At 38.4% G+C, this 22,258-nt stretch overlaps 1 protein-coding gene across 1 annotated transcript in view; it reads right to left on the reverse strand.

Moving 5' to 3' along the window:
- Positions 1 to 22,258, reverse strand: part of pth2ra (parathyroid hormone 2 receptor a) — a 34,386-nt gene that overhangs the window by 6,095 nt on the left and 6,033 nt on the right. The window contains exons 3-11 of the mRNA XM_031858394.1: positions 20,362 to 20,467; positions 18,751 to 18,861; positions 18,277 to 18,398; positions 17,138 to 17,235; positions 12,867 to 13,050; positions 10,510 to 10,663; positions 6,935 to 6,995; positions 3,336 to 3,402; positions 998 to 1,092 (exon numbers count right to left, since the gene is read on the reverse strand). Of these exons, the coding sequence (XP_031714254.1) occupies positions 998 to 1,092; positions 3,336 to 3,402; positions 6,935 to 6,995; positions 10,510 to 10,663; positions 12,867 to 13,050; positions 17,138 to 17,235; positions 18,277 to 18,398; positions 18,751 to 18,861; positions 20,362 to 20,467 (998 nt within the window). The remainder of the gene's footprint in view (positions 1 to 997; positions 1,093 to 3,335; positions 3,403 to 6,934; positions 6,996 to 10,509; positions 10,664 to 12,866; positions 13,051 to 17,137; positions 17,236 to 18,276; positions 18,399 to 18,750; positions 18,862 to 20,361; positions 20,468 to 22,258) is intronic.

The following is a 22,258-nucleotide window of genomic DNA, read 5'->3' on the forward strand; positions in this document are numbered from 1 at the left end:
GTGTGTGTGTGTGTGTGTGTGTGTGTGTGTGTGTGTGTGTGTGTGTGCATGCAGTAAGCCTGTTTTGTTCACACTACACAACTTGCTTTCTTGCACTTGGGAGTCTTGTGGTCATTGTGGTTTTGACACTACAAGACTGACCAGCGACATGTGGACAAACACTGCAATATCTTTCAGCAGGAGGAATCCCTGATGAGTATGTCATGGTCTCCAAAATACATTTAGCCACAACCCGTGTCTTGCGCTCTCATTGGCTGTAGCGCCACGACAGACTACCCTTTAGCTAGAACGTTGCATGTGTTACTGTATGCTTAAGTGTTGGTCAGAAAAACAAACATTTTTGTAAAACGTGGTCAGTATGTGCTTATGAAAGTTTAAATCTCTTGTTTTCCCCTTCTTTCAGTGGGTGAACAGTCCCATTGGCACGGATGGGCACTCAGGGTCGTGGCCTGCACACTGATCACTCACTTAGTAACTACTTAAATGGGGGCCGAATGAATATTACATGCACACACCGTGTTTCAAACTTGTTGACTTTCTCGGCGGACTATTTTCAGACCCTTTTAGCGACTTTCTGCTCGAGTAAACTCTGACAGAGTCTCTCCCTCCCTCTCCTCTCTCCCCCCCTCTCGTCTCTTACCGTGCTCACACAGGCAGGAGTGAGTTACTAAGGGCTTCGGTGTTGCCAGGTCACTTTGCCGAGGCTTCACCCTAAACGTTTTTCTGTGTAAGCCCGAATTAAATTGTATAATGTGAGCCAATTGTGAAGCCTGTCAAAATAAATGCAGGTCTCTAAATGACCTGTGTGTCTGGTGGTCAGCCCTGAGGGAAAACAGGTCACAGTGGGAGGAGTAGAGGGGAAATGGTAGAGCGTAATTGACATGCAGATATAATAATGTAATAATGAAATGCATGAACACACAAATTTACATCAAATTCCACCCCTGGAGACAAAGTGGACTGCTGGTTTCGTAGATTCGTTCAGTTGAGAACACACCTGTACTGTTTCCTGGTGTCGTATCTCCCTGCGTTTGTCTCTCGAATTTTAGTGGCCAACACTCGTACGATGTTCACAAACAAGATGAAGTTGAGCTGAAACAGAAGAACAGAGACGGAAAAGCTCTTCATTTATGCAGTCCATGTCAGTGTTCTTACTTCCTGTTACTATAATTGATATATCTGTAAAATAAATAATGTTTACTTGTTAATGGCTGAAAGATAAATAATAATTATATGTCTACATTTAATTAAGAAAAACATTTTTTACAAAGTTTACAAATACAGAGCTATAGCTGAGCTGTGAATACTTGATACATTATATCTAGTTTCATCTATTCCACACAAATTCAATTTTAGTCCATTCAGATATGCTGTAGGTCTGTAAGCATCCTCTAGTTAAATAAAAACAAGAGTCTACAGCTACGCTAGCGGCTCTGTAAAGTTGTACACAACAGGGCCTTGAGCAAAATTCTCATGCCAGCCTGCTAATATGCCAACATGTTAAATGACATTTGGTCATTGGAATAAAATTGTCAGCAACACTAGTCTGAAAGTGGTTATGAAACAGAAAAACAGTGCCGATGTGAAAGAGCTGTGTTGACTAGCTAATTATACACAGCAGGGATTACTTATGATTTCAGTCACCGAACTCCATGATTCCTTGCCACTCCAATCAGAGGAAATGCATCATTTAATACAAATCTTAGCAGTAAAAGTGGACTGTCAGCCAGGGAGCAAGAGTTCTGCTCACTGGTCTGGTCACTAATTGATTGAGACATAAAGAGAGTTCAATCATTACGGTGATTTCATACGGTGTGGCTTTTTTCCAAAGTCTCAGTTTGTTGTTGAAACAGATGATAACAGCACAGTCCAGAAAAGCTGTTAAAGGGTTATGTTTTGTAGATTATAACCTCTTTTTTATTGATAACTACACTTTTAAAATGTAACTGGTGCCAGAGGATCTGCTGGACTGATTTCTGGACAAAAGCTACTAAAAGGTGAAATCCTTTGCATATTCATCCTCATACACAGGTTTACAAACAAAGTGGCAAAGCAGTGATGGGAGTGTGTCTACGTCTGTCTTCGGCCTGGATTTGTCTGTATGGAAAGTTAATCAGCAAAGTTCATCACAATTCAACCTAAAGGGAAACATGAATGTCTGAACCAACCCGTGAGTCAGAAGGATCCATCCTCTGGGACCAAAGATGTCTGTACAAATATTTCATGGCAGTTAAAGTAATTTGAGATATTTCAGTCTGGACCAAAGACCGACTGAGCGAGACCGATATTGCCATTCATAGATCCTGTGTTGTTTAATGAGTTAAGGTATTACAGCTCTGTCGGTTATTAGAAGCCCATTTCTCACCAACATTTTTGCAAGGATGCAGACATAATAACTTTCCTGAAGTAAAGATTTCTCAAATATATATTGACCTATTAGAAGTGATTATAATGAATTCACTGCATTAGAGCATGAGGGTTGTTGGAGACCTACAACATAGCATGTGGTCTTATTTCTGCAGGTTGACACTTTCTGTAGCCTCAATAGAATCGGTTACAGCGAGCAGCGCACTAGTCCTGATGAAGAAATGCTGTCTCATTAAAATCTGCAGGACAACTCAAGGCAGTACATGTCAACAAAATAGTGTAATCTTTTTTAGTGGTTTCATTGTGGTGTCTTCACAGCGAGACGCTGCATGAACAAAACAAACTGCCTCTATCTTCTCTTTCCTTAATTTGTGCTTTCATGGCAGGCTGCAATGCTCAAAGACTCCCCAGCCAGTAGAGGAGTTGTGCACATTATAAATGATAAAAGACAGAGCGAGACTGTGAATCCTTATTGATTTGCATGATATTCATTTGCAACAAATACTGTTGTTTCACGACACAAAGCTAATTTGAATTAGAGAAAGATCAAGAAAAGGATGAGAAAAGCACTTTCTACATAATGAATATTAGTCATTCACTTGCTGCTCCTCTGTTTATAGAATAACCCAGACATCATTAAAAACATGCTGTCTTAGACTTAATTGTGCTCAGATGTTTGCTTTAGTTTGTTCCAACTTGTTTTGGAGCCTGTAGGCGTTGATTATTTAGGAATTGGTTCTTACCTACACATACAATACATCCAAGTTTTCTTTAACTTAAAGTGAGTCTGGTCAGTTGGCTGTTATACCCATTTTATGTTGTGCATCATTTGGATTTATACCCTAACTCAAACACACGCACACAAAATGCCTTACTTCATGCCTTAGTACATTTCTTGACAACTTCTCAAGCTACAATCACACATAGCGATAGCAACTTCAAACTGTATTTCACGCCCACACTCTTACCCCGATGGCTGTCAGAATGGGAACCTGGTAGATCCACTTTATGTTACCAGCACTTAACTCCCAACACCTGCAATTAACACAAGTACAGAGAAAAAGGAAGGAGAGGATGACGTTAGAAAAGCAGGAGAAATAAGAATGCAGTTGGTATTATTCAAAAGACACATGCAGAGAGTACACATGTTGCACCAAATAAATGATTAAGGTCAGTGGGAAAGAGAAAAAGGGAGGTTAGATATTCAATTTTGAAGTAAGGAGTTATTCATATTGTCCCAACCAAAGAGGGTGTGTGGAAAAACAGACAGATAGATAGTAGCCAGGCCCTAAAGCATACTCACAAGGACAGATGCAGGAGATCATTCCTGCCCGCTGCAATAAGACTGTACAATAAATCACCTCTGGCTATAACACTACTACACTGTTGTTTGTTTGCTGTTGGTTAATCTTTGCACTACTGTTTACTTTATTTAGTTAATTAATTTAATAATATACTATTTCATTGTATATACTGTGCATTTTTATACTTAATATTTTTATTTTTTACTCTATTACTTCAATTGCTGTAACGAACAAATTTCCCCTTGCGGGATGAATAAAGTATCTATCTATCTATCTATCTATCTATCTATGGTCAATTTGACTCTAAATGAACATCATGCTGTATTGAAGAAGACTTGAAACTAGCGATTGAGACCATAAACTGAGAAGTATGTTTACTAAGAAGTATGGTCTTTTTCTCACTTCTATGCACACAGAATTGTTTTTTAGTCGCCCTCCGATGGCCACTAGAGAGAATGCAAGTTTAAAGCACTTCCGCATTGGCTTCACTTTTCAGAACCGGAGGTTTCCGCCTGGTTTTAATGTCATAATTTGCCTTGTAGTAGAGTCAGATTGTCTACTCTTTTCTCTTATTTACATTATCTCTTCATACATTACATCAAATATATTTCTATATACATACTGGTGTGACTATTCGGTACTATTGCAATGCTCGTTCAGAACTCGCCTGTTCAGAATGGCCTGTTTCTTGGATCCTGAGCAACACACCGGCTGTGACATAGTTGCATTCCCTAACAATGCAGCGAGAGCAAGCTGTACCCAACGTGCGGCTCGGCAGTGTAACATATTAATATTGTTATTAACACATATTAATATTGTAGTGAGCTCTTGTTACATTCAGTTTCCGGTTATCCACAGACAGCACAATTCAAAATGAAAGCAAACATCTCCGCCCAGTGTGATGCATGCAAAATCTCTGAAGAATAGAGACACAATTCAATAAGATCTTGCTGCCCCTCATCTGTTTCATGTGAAACAAGCTCCATTTCACACTTTTTTTTGTAGTCAACCATCCAAGTTAGTTTCCATCGCAACCTTCACTATCATGTACTACTTATTGAGCAGAAGGAAGAAAGGGTGGGTGTGTTATGAGGACAAACAGCTATCTTTTGTTTATTTGTGTTGGATACTATCTGTTGTATTTACTTTGTTTTCCTTAAATGCAAATGTAGACTGAAAACAAATAAAAACAATGTAGCGAGCGACGGAGAGCGAGCTGCACCCAGCATGACGTTTGGCGAACAGTTAATAGGGATCCCCTCTCATTAAACACAAAGTTCTCGATGTATGTGAAGGACAGACAGACAGTTTCTTGCTTTATTGTTAGATGTTGTACCGAAAAGGGTGAAGGAGTTTGGCCTGGCATTGTCTCCATATGTGAACCATCACAAGGAAAACGTGCATCACGAACACAAACACATAGCTTCCCACAAAATGTCTGTTTCAGGGGATTATGCAAACACGATTATGCAGATGTATCGCAAATGTTGAACAGGCGTCAAGTCTGCCAGAAAGTGTACTTTGCATGGTGTCTAAACACAACCAAAATGTAATGTGGGGGCGGGGGGGGGGGGGGTGGCATGCAAGAGTTGCTGTGCATTACACACAGAAACTTCCGAAACTTGGTGAGTGTGGTGTGGTAGCCTGAATACTAGAGAATATCAAGTTGTTGTCGTCTCTACTGTCTTCAATGTATAAAGTTCCACTTTGCCAAAAGGCTATGGATTTCGTTAGGGATGATTCTCATCCAGAATCTCTCTTTGAAGATGATGCTACCTTGAAGGTTATATGGCTTTAAATATAAGTGGTTCAAAACCAGTGCAGTATGTTCCCTGAGGCTGTCAAGAGAGTTGTATGTGAAATGTTGTTTTCACTGTCGCTCATTGTTTGTCTTACTCCTTTGGGGACTGAGATAAAGAGATAAAGTTAACCCAATGTACCTAAACTCGTAATAAACTCAAAATATATTATGACCAGTTCATTTCTGGAAGAGTCACTTAAAGGATCCACCACCAGGGAACAACCACTCAGCATATGTTACATTAGCTTCTAGTGTCCACTCACATAAAAAATGTAATTTAATAATATTTAGATGTAGACATTTTGCTGAAGACTAACGACACTGTCTGGAGGGCTTTTCAAGCTTAGAGAAAGAAAAATTGTTTGTGGAAATTATGTTTTGTACTGCATTGACAGCTATGCTCTATTAAATGTGTCAGCCTCGTATACTTTTGCTTTTTGTTGGTGGAACTTGCAGAACGCATTTGTACATCTCTAGCATGACACACTCAATATTAAGCTGTTGAAATGTGTATTTGTTTCTGTAGGGTAACTTTTGTCATAGACTTAAAACTATACATTTTCACATCATTTTGGAACACTATTATTACTATAAATAACATCCAAAAAGTGTAAAGAGAAAACTTGCTATGGATCAATAATTATTTTATTATTTACACATCACAGACTTTGTCTGAACATTACATTTTTCTCGCAGTGTTTGCCCTGTACAATCATTTACTGTAAATCAAAAGAACGGATTTAGAAAACGTTTAAATTATTGTTCATTAAGTATATTAATTCTCTAATACAAAAGTTATGATGAACTAATTATTAAGCTTGCTGTGGACAATAATAATAATATCTAGAAAATGCATTTTCTGCAGAAATGCAGTGTAAATGCAGACAACTTTTATGCTTTGTCCAAAAAATGTCCAAATCTGTGGACCGCGAAACAGTCAGGAATCAAACCGCTGACTCTGCGATGTGTAGACATGTTCTCTAACCGCCCTGATTGTGTGTGTTTTTGAGTTTTGATGCCACTGCGCTTTACAGGGCCCTGACCTCAATCTCATTCACTGCGAGTGGACCACACCAAAAGAGTGACGGCTAGTATAGCAGCATATCAATGTCCATGGTTTTGGAATGAGATATTTAACAATCACATACAGGTGTAATGTAATTTTTAATATACCTAGTTTTTCGGTCATGAAGTGTACGTGATATGACACCTTTTAAAAGTTGAGCTCCTCTTAACAAAAATGTATTCAGAGTTCTATTGCAATTTAAATCATGCATAATTAGATTTCACAGATGATTGAAATGTCACCACAATTATGCGATAATTATAACATCCTGAAATTCTCTTTGTGTCTCGTTTCATGTTTATATTCAAACTAGTTGACCTTTTTTAAATGTTGGTGTCTTCTATTTGTTTTGTTTTAAAAGAAGACATTTAGAAACAGTACGACGTGCTCTCTCACCTTGCGTCTGCTAGCATTGCCCTGACAATCGCCCACACTGCCACAAAAACAGCTGGAACACCTGAAATTAACAAAGCAAAAAACAAACAGTAAGCTGTGCCATGATGTAACATCCTTTCTTTACCTGATTTCATTTCTAATATATGGTCTCAAGGAAAGAGAGGTATGATGTCTGAAGACATCAAACAGAGATAATCAGAAGGAGCATGAGCTGTCTTAGGAATTGTATGGAAATCATTGGGGGGGTGGAGAGAGAGTGCAAAACTTATAAGATATATAAATCGATATCAGGAAATTAAATGGCCTACATCTTGATAGAATATTTTAATATTTAATAGATTCACCTTACTCAATGCCGTCATATTGGTCCTATAGCTTATAGTTGACTGTGGTGGGAAAAATAAAACCTTGAAACAAAGATCTGATCCTCTGTATATTTTTATCACCCATTGTGCATGGTCCCCAATTAGCTTTGAATGTTCCTTTTAGGGCATCGCACGCGTCACATGAATCACATTTTGACATCTGCACCCATTTCTTTTCATGTTTTTTTTTAACGAGTATATACAAAGACACAGACCCCATTATTGCCCCCGCCAAAGAGGTTATATTTTCAGTTTGGTTTGGTCTTTTGTCTGTTTCTCAGCAGGATTGGAGAAAGACTTCTGGCCCGCTCTTCCTGAACATTTGGTGGAAGGTCGCAGCATTCAATTTCAGGTGAACAAAACACATTTTTTCCACTTTCACTAACATTGTGAGATAGGGCATGGTCTTGATGGAGGACTGCCATTCCAGTTTTCTATGTTATCTCACACACTGACAGCATTTACTGTACACAAACAAATCTGCTGTGCTATTCAACTGTATTCACACTTAATCCAGACAGCCACCATACACAGACATGCATCGATTTGATCAGTCTTAATGTATCAATGTAGAATCAATCAACCCCTCTCGATCAATTCTGCACTTTTTAAGACTAAGTTTAGATTTAACTTATTTAAGGTCCTGAAACAAGCTACGGTGCACTTCAAAAAGCCAAAACATAGGCATGTGGTGTTATTGATTGTTTTAAAAAGGCACGGTGGAGAAATCGGAAACGAAGAAAGTAGAGTGTGACCCACCATTGAAATAAAAGATCTAAGATCATCAATGCACACATTCCACTTACTACTGGTGCAAGACCATCCAACCAGCTGAGTCAACGGATGGGGTACTAAAGTTTTTACTGTTTTATAGCAGCTTGTTGAAATGTTAATTTTACATAAGAATTCAGGTCAACGCCCAGGGAATGTAATAGATAATGCATGCTATTACTTGTGTGGCTTCATGAATATGTCTACAATCTTAAACAGAAGTGATTGCATAGGATTGGGATTGTGGCTGTGCAAGACCGACCTCTCTCAGATGAAATGTCCCTCTGTCATCTAAATATGACAGCTTTCTAAGAGTCACCATGATCGATCAGTGGAACCTAAACTGGATGAGACGTGTTCCCCCATCTTTCTTTGAATTGATAGGTTATTCCACCAGATAGACACATTTTAAATGAATGCTACATAAAAAAAAGAAAGAAGCGGAGGCTGAGAGAGCCTTATGTGAGTTTGAGAGTAAAGTGCAGGGATGTAACCATAATCTTACGCTGATCTCTGAGCACAGCACGGAAACAGCAAGGAGTTAATATAACTTGTTCCATGGGCACCCGATGACAGCTAATGATAATTAGAGCATTTTCATCTATATTACAGGCTAGTCAGAGGATTTGGGCACCTGCCATCCATGTTAACATCTATCTAAAAGTTAAAATCAAGTTTGCAAAGAAAAGCTATTCAAAACGGCCATGTCAGAGTGACTACATTCATGTTTTCAGAGGTTAGGGCGTGTTTATTAATGATTCTAGGTGTCAGTTTGACATTGCAGTGAAATCTATCCGACACGTCTCCTCGGCACAGCTTTTTTTTTGTTCACCAGCGAGGAGATGATTCCCTTTTTATCACCAGATGAATTCACACTATCGAAGCCAAAGAAGCACATAATGTGTGCTGCAAAAATAAGTCGGTTCGTAGATCTCCAGGGAGGAAACTAAGGGGTGGATGCATAACTTGACAGAGCTGTTTTTAGACCTGTCAAGAAAAATGCATCCCATCCCAGAGTGTCTTATGCTTATGAAAAGAAGATGATGACACAAAGCAGATTTAAGATACCTTGCGGATTTTTATGTCACTATTACCGCTATGGAGCAATGTTTTAATAAGAGGGTCTCCATGTTGTCATCATTTCTGTTTTATGAAGAAACATCTCAAGAATACACAAAATGTGCATTGGCTATAAAAAGAGACTCCACAGGGCCCCTTTAACAAACATCCTCCAAACCTTTATCAGAATCCCCAGAACCAGAAATGATGGAGATTGCTAAAAGTCATACCTATTTCACTCTTGAAATTCTACATTAATAACTATTCAAAACACCGATCTGTATAATAAAAGTATATTGTTTTTTGATAAATTGTTGATGAAGATAGGGAATAAACAAATCACCTACAAATAAGTTCTCTTTTGTTCTCCCTCTAACTTCAACCACACTGATCTAAAGCATTATAGTCCATAAAAACAAGATGAAACATTCAGAGGAACAATTGTTGTATTAGACCATACGAAAGCACTGCAACTCAAACTGTTTTTTTTTAGCCACAAAAACAAAGACATTGAGTTTAATTAACAGGACGCTGCCTCTGTCAGACATTAGACAATACTTCCCAAATCAGCAACCTTTTTTTTTAATTATCATAACATGGTAGACGTGGCACGGAAGGCTTGAAAATAAAGGAGGCAATAACCCTAAAACAACACGAACATAATATCTACTTCATGTTAGCAGTGTTTAAAATAGCTTTACATTTAGAGAGTGTTTCAGAAATGCAGAAGTAAAAGGAAATCCTGTTACTCACAGCCCACTCACAGGCTACACAACTATACCCAGCATAAATTATGTGCCTTGTTCATGTAAACCCACAATCATTTGTCATTCTTGGTGCTTCTCTCTGTCATACAAAGCCTAGTGGGGTTTCTCAAATCTAAATACAGCACAGTATAACGCTTATTGATACTTTCACTGCTTTCGATATAATCAAACCAAACGTGAGCAGCCATTTAAATTCTGACAAGTCAAACACAGATCAGACAAAGATCTGACGTCGCTTTATTTTCCCCTTTGTGTTAACATCACTTCATAAACGAATGCTGATGGGGTCTAAAAACCTTTCATCTATTGAAATAGTACCAGCAGCTCTGTTGCTACTGATCCCCAGCTAATTTATTTTCATCCAAAACGCAAGTGTAGCACTTTGTAGAAACGTTCTTTAATTTCTCCGAAATATGCACCAGACATGAGCAGACAATATTGTATCTTCCGTATTTTTAATCATATTGATGACATGGCGATTATAACTGTATTGCAAGTTTACATCTGTATTAGCTAAAGCTTTCAGCATCGGCTGGATTTAAGTTGGTAGAGGATTGTTTAGAATGAATGATTTAGTCGTGCTGCACCATGTCATTATTTTTTTTTTGCTTACCCCATCCGATGAGGGTGAAGCCCAAGAGGTATTTGGAGTCGGATCGGAAGGCCATGAAGATGAGACTGTGGAGGTAGAGGCCTTCTACCAGGATCCAGTAGTAGTTGGTGGCCAGAAAATAGATGAAGAGGAGCACTGTCACCTTGCAGCCAATCTAATAACAAAACATCATCACTTTTATCACATCCTGTTTGTACCTGACACATTATTGTAATCACAGTACAAACTATTCTCACACCACAGCCGCCCTATAATAGAGTGTAGGATTTGAGCACATTGCTGTATAAATTTGCACAGCGATGAGAAAAAGTGAAACTATAATTACAAAGTTTGTCAATAAAGGCCATCAAATCAGCTTCAATTTATTGTTAGCCCCCACTTTTGGCCCACACATTTTGTTAACTGACAACCATTCATCTAATCACTATAATTGATATGACTATAATTATTTATGATAACAAATTATACATGTGGCTGCACAATCATGATAATAAATAAATACATCTGCATTTCCTCTGATAATATCTCAGTCATTCACAATTAATATCCTGAATTAACACAAGAAAGAACAAAGACACATTATTATTGTGCATGCAGTGCATTAATCTGCAAAGCTGTAACATAGTCACATTTTATACCTCACTTTGCCTTAGCTCACATTTCATAATCCATAAAGCAAGCATGAACAGCGATGTTTATTTCCAGAGGTACAGAACAAATACAGTGAGGAGAATATTTGCACTGGTGAGAACCCAGATAGTAAAATAGTTACTGTCTGCACATAATGAATGCAAGAGAAACGAGTAACATGAGAGCTAGTGACATGTAGTAATTCCAATGCCGACCGCATATGCTCACTAGCGGTCCCCTAAGATGAATTATATGTTTGTATTGTGTCACCTAACTTTAAAATAACTAAGGGATAATGTGGGCAAGGATTAAACAACATGGTTCAGTGCAAATCAAAATAATTGCTCTCACTCTTTGAGATTTGCAAGTTTATTGGTAACCTGACACAATTATTAATGACTCAAATCAGCTGAGTGAAAAAAAGCAACCCTGACCTTTGATGCCAATTTGAGATGACTGGAGTTATCTCTGAATTAAATAATAATAATTTAATATCTCGATTAAATAAGTACTTATTATTCAAGAGCAACATTCAGATCCCCCTGAATCTGAATGGGAGCGCTATTCCCTGTCTCAGTCAGACTCATGACTGGAGCTCACTGAGTCACTGCTTAAATGAGTTGTTTTATTAAATCTAACAAAGAACTAAATGTTAGATACTGAAAATGTAAATGTTGGTTATGTTCAATCAGAAAAGTCCCAGCGAAAGATTTGCTGTGGATTTGTGTGAATTTATAGGGATTGAGGAAAAGACATCGACGGGGCTTAGAGAAGTCTGATGATTTTTATTTTTTGTAAGCAGTTTTGTTCAGAACCATAGACTGTAAGAAGTAGTCATCGTGACGTCACCGATTGGTTTGTGGACTGACGTTATGAAGCCTCGAGTTTGGCGTTTTGGCCGTCACTATCTTGGATTACGGTCATCGTCATCTTGGCTTTTTTGCAATAAATGAACGAAAGTGATTATATTCGGACGCCCCTTTACAGCTCTGGTAGAGTAGCAACATGTCAATCACAAGGTAGCCCCGCCCCAAAGCATACTCAGCTTTATGGTCAATTTTACTAAATGGGACGATAATGTAATGAATGAACATCATGTTGTATTGAAGAAGACTTGAAACTAGCGATTGAGACCATAACCTCATGTTTACAATGTTTTATGTGAGAGCTCCATCACAAAAAATGTTTAGGTGCTCACACACAAAGTGTTACAACCATCCCAGGCTCCCCTATATCTTATAGACAGCCTATTTTGAGTGCTTCCCATTTTAGGTGCAGCAGCAGACTTTGTTACTGCTTGCCCCGCTGTCTTCATCTTTTTCCTCTCTCCCTGTGTTCCCTTTATGTGCTGGTGTAAATATGACATTGTCAGTAACCCTGTGTCTATACAATATAAGCTGACCTTCTAGTCCAAGTCACCTGTGTCTGCCCTTTCTCCAGCTTCCTTCTCTCCTCTGGTATCCCTCTTTGTCCACAGCGTGCACAATCGAGCGCCGCGATGACTCGTGGAGCCGACGCGCAAGACTAGACGGCATTATTTCCCAACTCGCATGGCTCACGCTGGGGACACTGCGTCCAGCATAAAGCTGCTCAGAGCAGCTCAGTGGGGTCATGGTTTGCAGTGACATTTTTCTTGGTGGAGTGAGAGCGTGACACAGAGCTTGACTTTACTCAGGTCTAATAGCCAGGAAGAAAAAAAGATTCAAACAAGTAGATCTGGCACTTACATACTGAGAGTTGTCCACTGGTGCCATGCTAACTGCCTTTAAGTTGTCCAACAGGGCAGAATCAAAGTCCTGCAATCCAGCACTGGAATAGACGACTTTGTCCTTCACAAAGATGCTGACTGCCCGTAGCATGAAGGACACAAACAGGTGCATGTGGATGTAATTCCTGGTGCAGTGAAGACGCCTGCCGAGAAAACAAACAGGATTCACTGGTATGAATTCATAATTAAGATTATGCAATCCAAACAACTAAGACATAAATCACATTTATATTACCTCAGGTTGATTGGTCGCTGATGCGTGTATAGTTAGAGGACAATAGGTCCTAATTGAAGTACAAGTTCAAGGCTAGTCTTCAAGTATTGCTGAGTAGATATAGAAGAAAAATATAAAAGCCTTTAGTTGGGGTCGTTTGAAGAAGCGAAGATTGTTTCATCCCAGTTTAAGGCTATAATTAAATCACCCCCATTTCCCCTCATTATCTACAGTCAACTATAATGTGGAGGTTGATTGGGGGAAAAGAGCTATTTAGGTGGCATCTATAAGAAAATATGGCCAACCGGCTTTGTAAAATGCCTGAGTGTCTTTCCACTGTAAGCCGTCAATGCAGCACAAGCCTGACCTGCAACAGTCATCAGCGTATTAAGCGTAAAAGTGGTAGTTTAAATCTCAAACTGTTTCTTCGGTTACATTTCTGCACTCGCATTGCTTTCACTGACTCAAGCTCTCAGGGACTTTGTAACCCGCATCATTGTGCGTCTAAAGGTCTGGGAGCCGCATTGTTGTCCCTGCAGAAGCCAGCACACCTCCCTCTTTCTGAGATGTGAAATGTAATTTATTGTTTTCAGTGGCTGCAGAAGGTTCAGAAATTGTAGTGGAGGTTGACAGTTGCACTTCAGCTGAGTTTCCTCTGTACGAACCATACAAACATACAGTATATCTTCCTCCTAATCAGCACTAGTGTTGTTGTTGTTGCTGCTCATAATTACTGTTTAAAAAATCCTCACAACCTCTTTTCAGTTAATGATGACACCATCTTCACCGTCACATGATTGTTTTATCCTTAATTGGCACATCAATTAATTATTGTTGCCTGAACCTTTCTATGTGGGGAAATATGTTTCGATATAATTTAGTGACACCTATTCATGTCCATACTATGGAAACCTTCTTTGCTCATCTCGTTATGCTGCATTAGGTATCCTGGACATCCCTTAGTTGCTCAGCACTGTAATAAGCTGGTTGACTGCGGTTTGCTATGGTAAATATGTTGTAGCTAAATTAGGTGTCATATCGGGTGATGCGCATTATTGTAACAGTATATTAAAGAGAATAGCAAAGAGAGCAGAAGAAAGCTGAGGGAGGCTGAGGAATCAAAGATTTTGAAGCTGCTTTATGATGTCAAACACACAACACAACAGATATAAGGCCCGTTTGTCAAAATGCATCTTGTCAGCTGCAACTGATCCAGAAAATATGCTCTGTTTGAAGTCTTCCTATTTAATCATGCAGCTGTGAACCTCTTTGGGACTTTTCCTACTACTACTGAATCTACTGAGTCAGTTTCTTTTTACACTGAGTGCCGACAAGTGATTAACGGAGACACAATCTTTAGTATGATGGATTATCTTCATGTGGAAGGTGGGAGAGATGCCTTTAAAAAAAGTGAGAAACACTAGTGTGGCCCCAAAGGTATATATTGCCTCAAAATGAGTTTCTCGTGATCTCAAATTACAGTCAGTCTCTCCACAGCGGCTTGTTGTACACTCAACCTTCCTTCCCTGTAGCCAACACTTGCTTCTCAGGCTGTAGAGACAAGGGAGTCGCTTGTAAGGACCCATTAAGCTAGGTATAATTGTGGTAACTGTTGATTATATTTAATATATTTACTTAAGCATCGGTGTTGTGCAAAAAAAGCTGTTTTTATTTTTGCTGAAGATCCTTTTTGTCCTCCTCTCGGTCTCTCTTTCTGTCTCCCGTCGTTCCCTGCCAGGTATTAAACACAGCTGAGTGGGCTGTACAGTGTCAAGTGGAAAGAGATTTCCAAAAGCCTTTTGATGTGTTGATGGTATGATTACGCCAACTGTAAAATTGCATAATGAACCTGGAGAGCCTTGCTAGTGGAATTACTAGATTATGCCAATAAAAAAAGATCAGTCTTTTCACAAATAAGGCCGTTTGTGGTGCCAGAGAGAAATGATGTCGTGTTTACTTCTCTCTAAGGAGCAACTGGATGGAAGTAATGCTTTTCTTCATATCAGTACTTTTTTTCCCCTGATCTTTAGAGTATTTAAATTTGAAAATGTGCATTATCTTTACTCTTCTTTCACAGAATGGATATAAATTGATCTCCCGGTATTGTTTTGTAATCCAGTTATGTACATAAGAAGTTGTTAGGTCACAGGATTTGTAGAGAAACTGTAAGCAGCAACTTTAAGAATATTAACTTAAACCAAATATTTCAAATAAAACTGAACATAAATGCTCAAGTCTTTTAAAATACTGACTATTTCCGTTTAAATCCTTTACCTACGCTTTGGGTTTCTTCCCAAGACTGAAAATTAAAGCAGCATTAAATTGCTTTCCTGATCCCTATGGGCAGTTCTGAGCAGTCGCAGAGGACCACTGCTCCTCCCTGCATGTTGCCGTTGCTGTGTCTTGGCAAAAGTTGATTCATTAACTGGTTGGACTTGACAGAATGGCAACAGGCCAGTGACGTTTTGGTATCAAGCATTAAATTAAGAGTAAACTATTTGTTCCACTTGATGCTAGACACGTAGCACATTCATCAGCAACATGAATTATTAATTAAACAAAAAAAGTTACAAGTCTTGGCAAAAAAGGTAATTATGGTGCAGGAAGTGGTTCCAATTCACCATTCATTAATCATTGTGGTGTTGGATTCATTTTGTGCATGTAAGAAAGAAGTAATTTATTTCTATCATATCTCAAATAGACAACTAATTACACTGAGTATCACCTCTGTTTGAAACTGTTGACTACACTGTTTGGTTCATTTACTCTATATGTTACCAATCAATCAAATATATCAATAGACTTTTAAAACTTTTTTTTTTAAATCCAGTGTCAAACTTCTTGTAGTTAATTAAAAAGTGAACCTTAATTGGAAGTCTGTGATAGAATGCAGAGTCCGTACCCTTACTTCTCCCTTTCCTGCACTGGCACTGAAATGATTGAGCTGCAGGATTGCTGCTCAGTATTTCAATGAACTCCTCAATTAAACTCAACATTTTCTTCATTATTTCACAAGGACAGCGAGATGGAAAAAAAATAAAGCATGCAGCAGTGAAAAAGCCTGCCTGATGATGTGATGAACAGCAGCTCTATCAGCACTTTCTAAACCAACTTAGAAAGTCTGTTAAAGCGGCTCAGCTCTGTACTCACTGACCTGGAATTATATCTTGTGGTTTTAAGGACTTTCTTTTATCTGACAAGCATATATTTGTGATGCACTATTGTGTGTAGCTTTCTGATTGTGTCTCTTGTGTGTTATTTCTTGCATGACATTGTTTTGTGTTTTCACACTGTACTGTTTGTTATTGTGTTGTCTTTGTTTTGACCTGCCAAGGGACTACATATGTGAATTAACTTGAATCTATAGCCTGGTACGATGCATCACAATGGCGATATTTATGATTTAAAACTGTAGATGGTCCCTTTTAAATTAAATTAAATAGAAAATGCTGGCTTGACAGGAGAAGGTGGAATAACCGGTGGACTGGTGCCACACCAACAATTTACTTTACTTAGCACACACACGCTGTCGGACCAAGGCCACGACAAAAGATACGGTGGTCTATGTGCAGAACTACCGGGTTCTTCAGTAGCTTCTTCCCTCATGTCATGAGACTCCATGACCCCCAGTAACATCCCAACTGCTCTGACCGTCTATTCTATTATTACTCAGGTGGTCAGTTTGACCATGCGTGCAATACTCATGGTTTGTGTAAAGCATGTTTACATAACTAACTTTATTATTATTTTTACTCTTGTTAGCATATTTTATGACATTCATGATTAGTGATGCCCAAAAGTTGTCATTACTTAAACTGCATAACATTTATAAATGGTATATATTATATTATAAATATGTATAGTAAGTGTGAGAAACAAGTTGTTGCCGTAAATGATACAAATTAGAATGTGAAAAATGCAGAGTCTGATTTTTGTTAATCCACTGATGTGTGTGTTTGCTACGAGGAAGACATTTTATTGTTGATTAATTTTGACATTAGAAAATCCATTTTTACCTGAAGTATCCAATGATGAAGATGGCCACCAGCAGAGAGCTGAAGGACACAGCGTAGCCTGTGGTATACATGACATACAGCCGCTCGAAGAAGTCTTGCTGTGAACGTAGAAATATTAGCTTTTCAGTCCACTCATTAAAGTGAAACAGCGTTGCAGAGGAAATAACATACATGATTCACAGCTGCTGGGAGAAACAGGTTGCAATGAGAACAAGAAAGCAAGAGAACTCATTATTTTGTGTTTGCATTTTGACAGAGGATGAGGAGTATTAAAGCAAAGACATATGCACATGTGTCATATTAAGAAATGGTTCAGTAACTCATTCCCGCTCTTACTAAGCCAGTCTAAGGTTATTTAAAAAAACAGAAAAGGGTAGATTTATTATGTCTTAAAGTCTTAAATCCTTAATCTCTGAATGCTTACAGACTGGAGACAACAGGGGTTTAACAATTGTCAGATTGGTTAGATTCAGATGAAACCATAAACAAAAGATGGATTTGGAACATTTTAGTATTTCTATAAATCCCTGCTCCTAAGTTTTTATCTCAAAACATCCATGCTCCCTCAGAAAGACTTTACACGTTGGAGGCTTCTAATCAAGAGATTGCTAATCATGCGGATAGGTATCCACTTCAGCCAGTCCTCCATACTCTTTGCAGTCTCAAGTGAAATGAGCCCTCATGCACATCAAGTCCCAAATAAATCAACCCCATCGTGTCCAAGCCCCGTGTCTTGTTCTAATACACAAAGGATCAAATAAGTAGCCACAGCAGGCAGCTTTGTTCAGTAACAAAGATCAAACCGATCTTTAAAACGAAAATGCAGTTTGCTTCAGCAGAATGTGAGATTAGCAGCGGACAAACTCAGTCACACACACGACCAAGCATAACCTCTCTCCTGGCTTAACCCTGGCAGAGATAATAAGAAAAAACACAGTTCTCCTTCACAAAATTGTCTTCAATTTGGTGGACAATTATATGGTAAGATGTGAGTTTGACTCTGCCCAATGTGTTCGTACATGAGTTGAAGCACACACGGTTCCCTAGCATCTGATTTCAGTCAAGTCTATGCTAACAACCTATCTATCTATTCATGCATGAATGAGATTGGTGCCTGAATATTTTACAGTCATACTCACCCTCCCTTCCTCATCAGTGGGCTGAAGGAAACGCAGACAGTCTGAGTAGTTGGTCCATGTTTTGTTCCAGTGGTCCACAAACACCCAGGAACCGTTGACATCACACTTCCTGTAAGCATGTCCTGTAAACAAACGCTTTAAAATGATTTTGGTCATTTACAACCCAAACAAAACAAATGGTGATGATTAAAGCATTTCATGCAAGTGGATCTTATGGATTTTAGGCATTTGCCCACCAGTCTAGTAAAATGAACGGCTAAACAATGTTTAAAATATATGGTATACATTTTTATTTTTAATTGATTTTGAATATTTCAGGTAGTTGCAAGTAAGTCATGCAGAAACATGCTTATATTACAATATATCACCAGCGTAAACAATCTGAATCTCTATATTTAAATGTACTTGTAGTACAGTTCTCAGTGTTTGTGATGGTACATCTTCAAAAAAAAACATTTAAAAAAAAGTGTTCACCTTTGTGATTGAAGTCATAAATGTAAGCCGGGCAGGGGACCTTGGTAACCAGCCCAGGAGAGCCATGGGGCCAACAAATAAGACCGTCCCACTCTGGAGGGCACACCTCATCTACAGCGAGCAGGGTATGATAAGTAAGAGGAAGTCAACATACAATTCACATACTGTCGTCTGGTATCTGGTCAATGTCGTTTTTTGTTGTTGTTGCTGAAAAGCTGTTTTGTTATTCGTATTGACTCCATTCTGTCCATGTGAGAGAAAGACTGTAATGCACAATTTTGTTTGTTTGACAAAAAAATAAAGTCTGCAAAAGAACAGAAACATTAGCTTCTGTTACTCTTTTAAATTCCATGTTGATCGTATATAATTTTATTTTGCATTTTCATCTTTATCTGGCTTCTAAACAACAGGTTCTGAAAGCTAAAAAAAAAGATTATTCATAGTTTAAATATCACCAAATCAAGAAGGGGGCAATTATAACAGTCTTGACTAGAGGGGAAAAATCTGCTTTCAATGTGACTGGTGTGAATCTCCCTGACACTTTAAATCTTGTCTTAACAATCAATAAGATGTGAGGAAGTTTAAGATTAATCTTAAGCCACTGTTGTTGGTCTTTATATCATTTGAGCGCTGATATCCGAAAGGAAATTAAATGTATACTTTCGTTATTTACATTGTGAATAACAAATAATAGTCATAATATTCCCTTCAATGAGTATTCTCCCATATACTAACACACTCAAATATCTTGAAAACATATTGCATGTACTGAATCTTTGCTCTACATTGATTTTCTACAGGAAAAACATGTTCCTTTGCCTTTTGCCAACAAAAACCATAAAGAGGTAAACAGAAACCATTGGATGTCGTGGATTTCATTGTGTAGGATGGTTACAAAATCAAAAAACATTAGTCTGGTGAAAAATGTGACAGCCACTCATGGATATCGAAATGGATGCCCCAAACATAAATGTGCACCTCTGCTGACTCATCTGCTCCTTGCACTTACTGCACAATGACTGTATTACTGTAAACTTTACAAAGTGCAACTTTCAAAAGCAATGCTCTTTCTAGTCAGTTGTGTCTTTTTCTTTACTGGTTTTGGATAAGACTTATGTTTGCCAAACACATTGGTTAGTACTCATCCTAAAAGCCTTTTCTCTTGTAACATTAAATGTAAAAAAACATACTGTTTGATGATACAAATAATGATGCAAGCAAAGGGTTTTCAATCTGCTAGTAGAGCTGACTTTAGCTTAATTAGCTAGCTGGGGACAATCAAGTGACAGTTGTTGTTTCAGCCAGCAAAATCGACAGTCAGAAGCTAGAAAAGAGAAGTCTGCTTAAGTCTGCTGTTATCAAGGAGCTGCTGTTAAACAAAATACCAACGATTTTGAGTGATTGAACTGCCAAGGTTGCTGTTTTAAACAGCTGGCAACAGCAACTAAGGCGGGCAGGGTTTAGCAAACGCTCAATTGTTTACATACATCTTCTGTTCATATATTTACTGTATATGTTGTATATTTGATAATCACTACATAAACATGAAGAAAACTCAGATTAATTGTGTGGCATAGTATGACAGTGTAACTGTCTGTGCACGTTTTGTACCTGTGGACTCTGGCTCAGTGTTGGAGAGGTTCTGGTAGCACTGCAGTTTGATTTCATAAAGGATGTACATCTGCTCCTGTGCAGAGAGAGGCCCATCAAACCCCATCTGTGGAGCACGACAAACAAGATCAGACCGGTCACCCTCTGTCCATATGTGTTCAAATGACCTTTTGCTTTTGGCTTCTCAATAACATTTGGGACATCTTTTCATATTCCGCCTGCTGTGGGCCAGGCCAACATTTGTGGAGGAAAGTGGAGGAGCAGAGAGAAAAAAACATGTTATTGCGAATTTGTACATTTAACATTTGTTTTTTTAATGTAAAATTCTTTATATTTTACCATTACAGAAGGATATTTGTGGGTTCATTAATTATTTTTTCATGTAATCTTAATTGGATCCCTATCCATTAGTCATTACGTTTTACTTGTACCATTCAAAGCACTGCTCGGCCTGACACAAAGAGCTCCTATGCGCAAAAATACTGTTTTCTGCTTCGTAATATTACATTCTCACGGGGGTGCTAGTGCGATTTAGGTTATTGCATTACAAATCAATCAGGAAACACCATATGAATTATTTAAGTAAATTGTCGGCCGGCAAAAACCCCATCATCTGTTGACACAAGCATTTATCGTAATAACAATCTTTTCAAACTGCCATCAAGCCAAAGACGCTTTTTGGCTTTTGCTGTAACTTTTGAACCCTGTCACGTGATGATCAACAGTTGTATATTTAAACTCTATTGAAGTTTTCTTTTTTTTTTACTTCAGCTTGGTAATATCGCCTGTTGGTCTATTGGTTTGAAAATACAAACATAGATTCTTACAGTAGATGAATAAAGTAAAAGGTAACTAGATCTGTCTGCTGCTCATCCAAGAGGCTGCTTCACTTTGCAGGGTGTCTGAGGCATTTAATCTTTGTGTTTTTACAACTTGATGTCGCTTGAGTGTCATTTCTGTCACCATGCAGTGAATTGGAGCCATATGATTTGACACGTGAAGAAGCAGGGCATCTGATTTCATGACAACTCCGTCTGTCAAATCTGACAGTTTCAAAGAGGTGCAAAGGAGAAATGGCACCTGTACAGATAGTTTTCCTTTATTTCATATTGAACTAAGAGAAAACACAACACGGTCTACGCTGTTGTATGCGAAAGACGTGATTGTATAGGCGCAACCGGTGCTGTCATCCCTCCTTGATTACCTTTGTGTAACTAAAATGATGTCACTGAAGCCATAGTTAGAATCTCAAAACTAAAGAATACTTCCTCCATTTAACACCTGCACATTATGATGGAAAACTGTTCTTCGCTTCCAGCTTTAAATCAGCTGCTGTGAAGTGAAGGGCGACATTTCTGGAAGAGTGAATTACGTTTATTTTGACATTTCGAACATTGTTCAAACGGAAATGTCCATTTTATTAGCGGACATTAGAAATGTGCGTGTATATTTTCTGTGTGCCAGACATCCTAGAATGGGATCTTTTAATGTGAGGACACAAGATCCGATCTGCAGCCCCATTAGGAAGACAAAGTCAGTCACTTCTCCTCTTAACCATATTCTGACTCGCCTGTACTGTTCTCCCAAAGATAACAACCAATATACTGTAATAAACTGAACTCTAAATTCAGGGATCTTTCCCAAACCTATTAGAACAGCTACTGTATCGTGAAAACAAAAGTATGTAAGCCCTTAAAAAGTCATCAGCAGTGAAGCGTCTGTTTTTCATCTCAGGAACACGGCTGAAGTTAGAGGTTTCCTACATGTATACTACCTTACTGTCGTTACAGGTGTAATGTGGAATTTTCAGAAAATCCTTGTTATTAGTGGCCTTTAAGTGAACTGCAGTCAGCATCCTTTTACTTGCACTCACAAGTGTTTCCTGAGTGCTGGCGCT

The sequence above is a fragment of the Anarrhichthys ocellatus genome, unplaced genomic scaffold, assembly GCF_004355925.1.
Source record: "Anarrhichthys ocellatus isolate YVR2014 unplaced genomic scaffold, GSC_Weel_1.0 scaffold20, whole genome shotgun sequence".
In the NCBI taxonomy this organism is placed as follows: Eukaryota; Metazoa; Chordata; class Actinopteri; order Perciformes; family Anarhichadidae; genus Anarrhichthys; species Anarrhichthys ocellatus.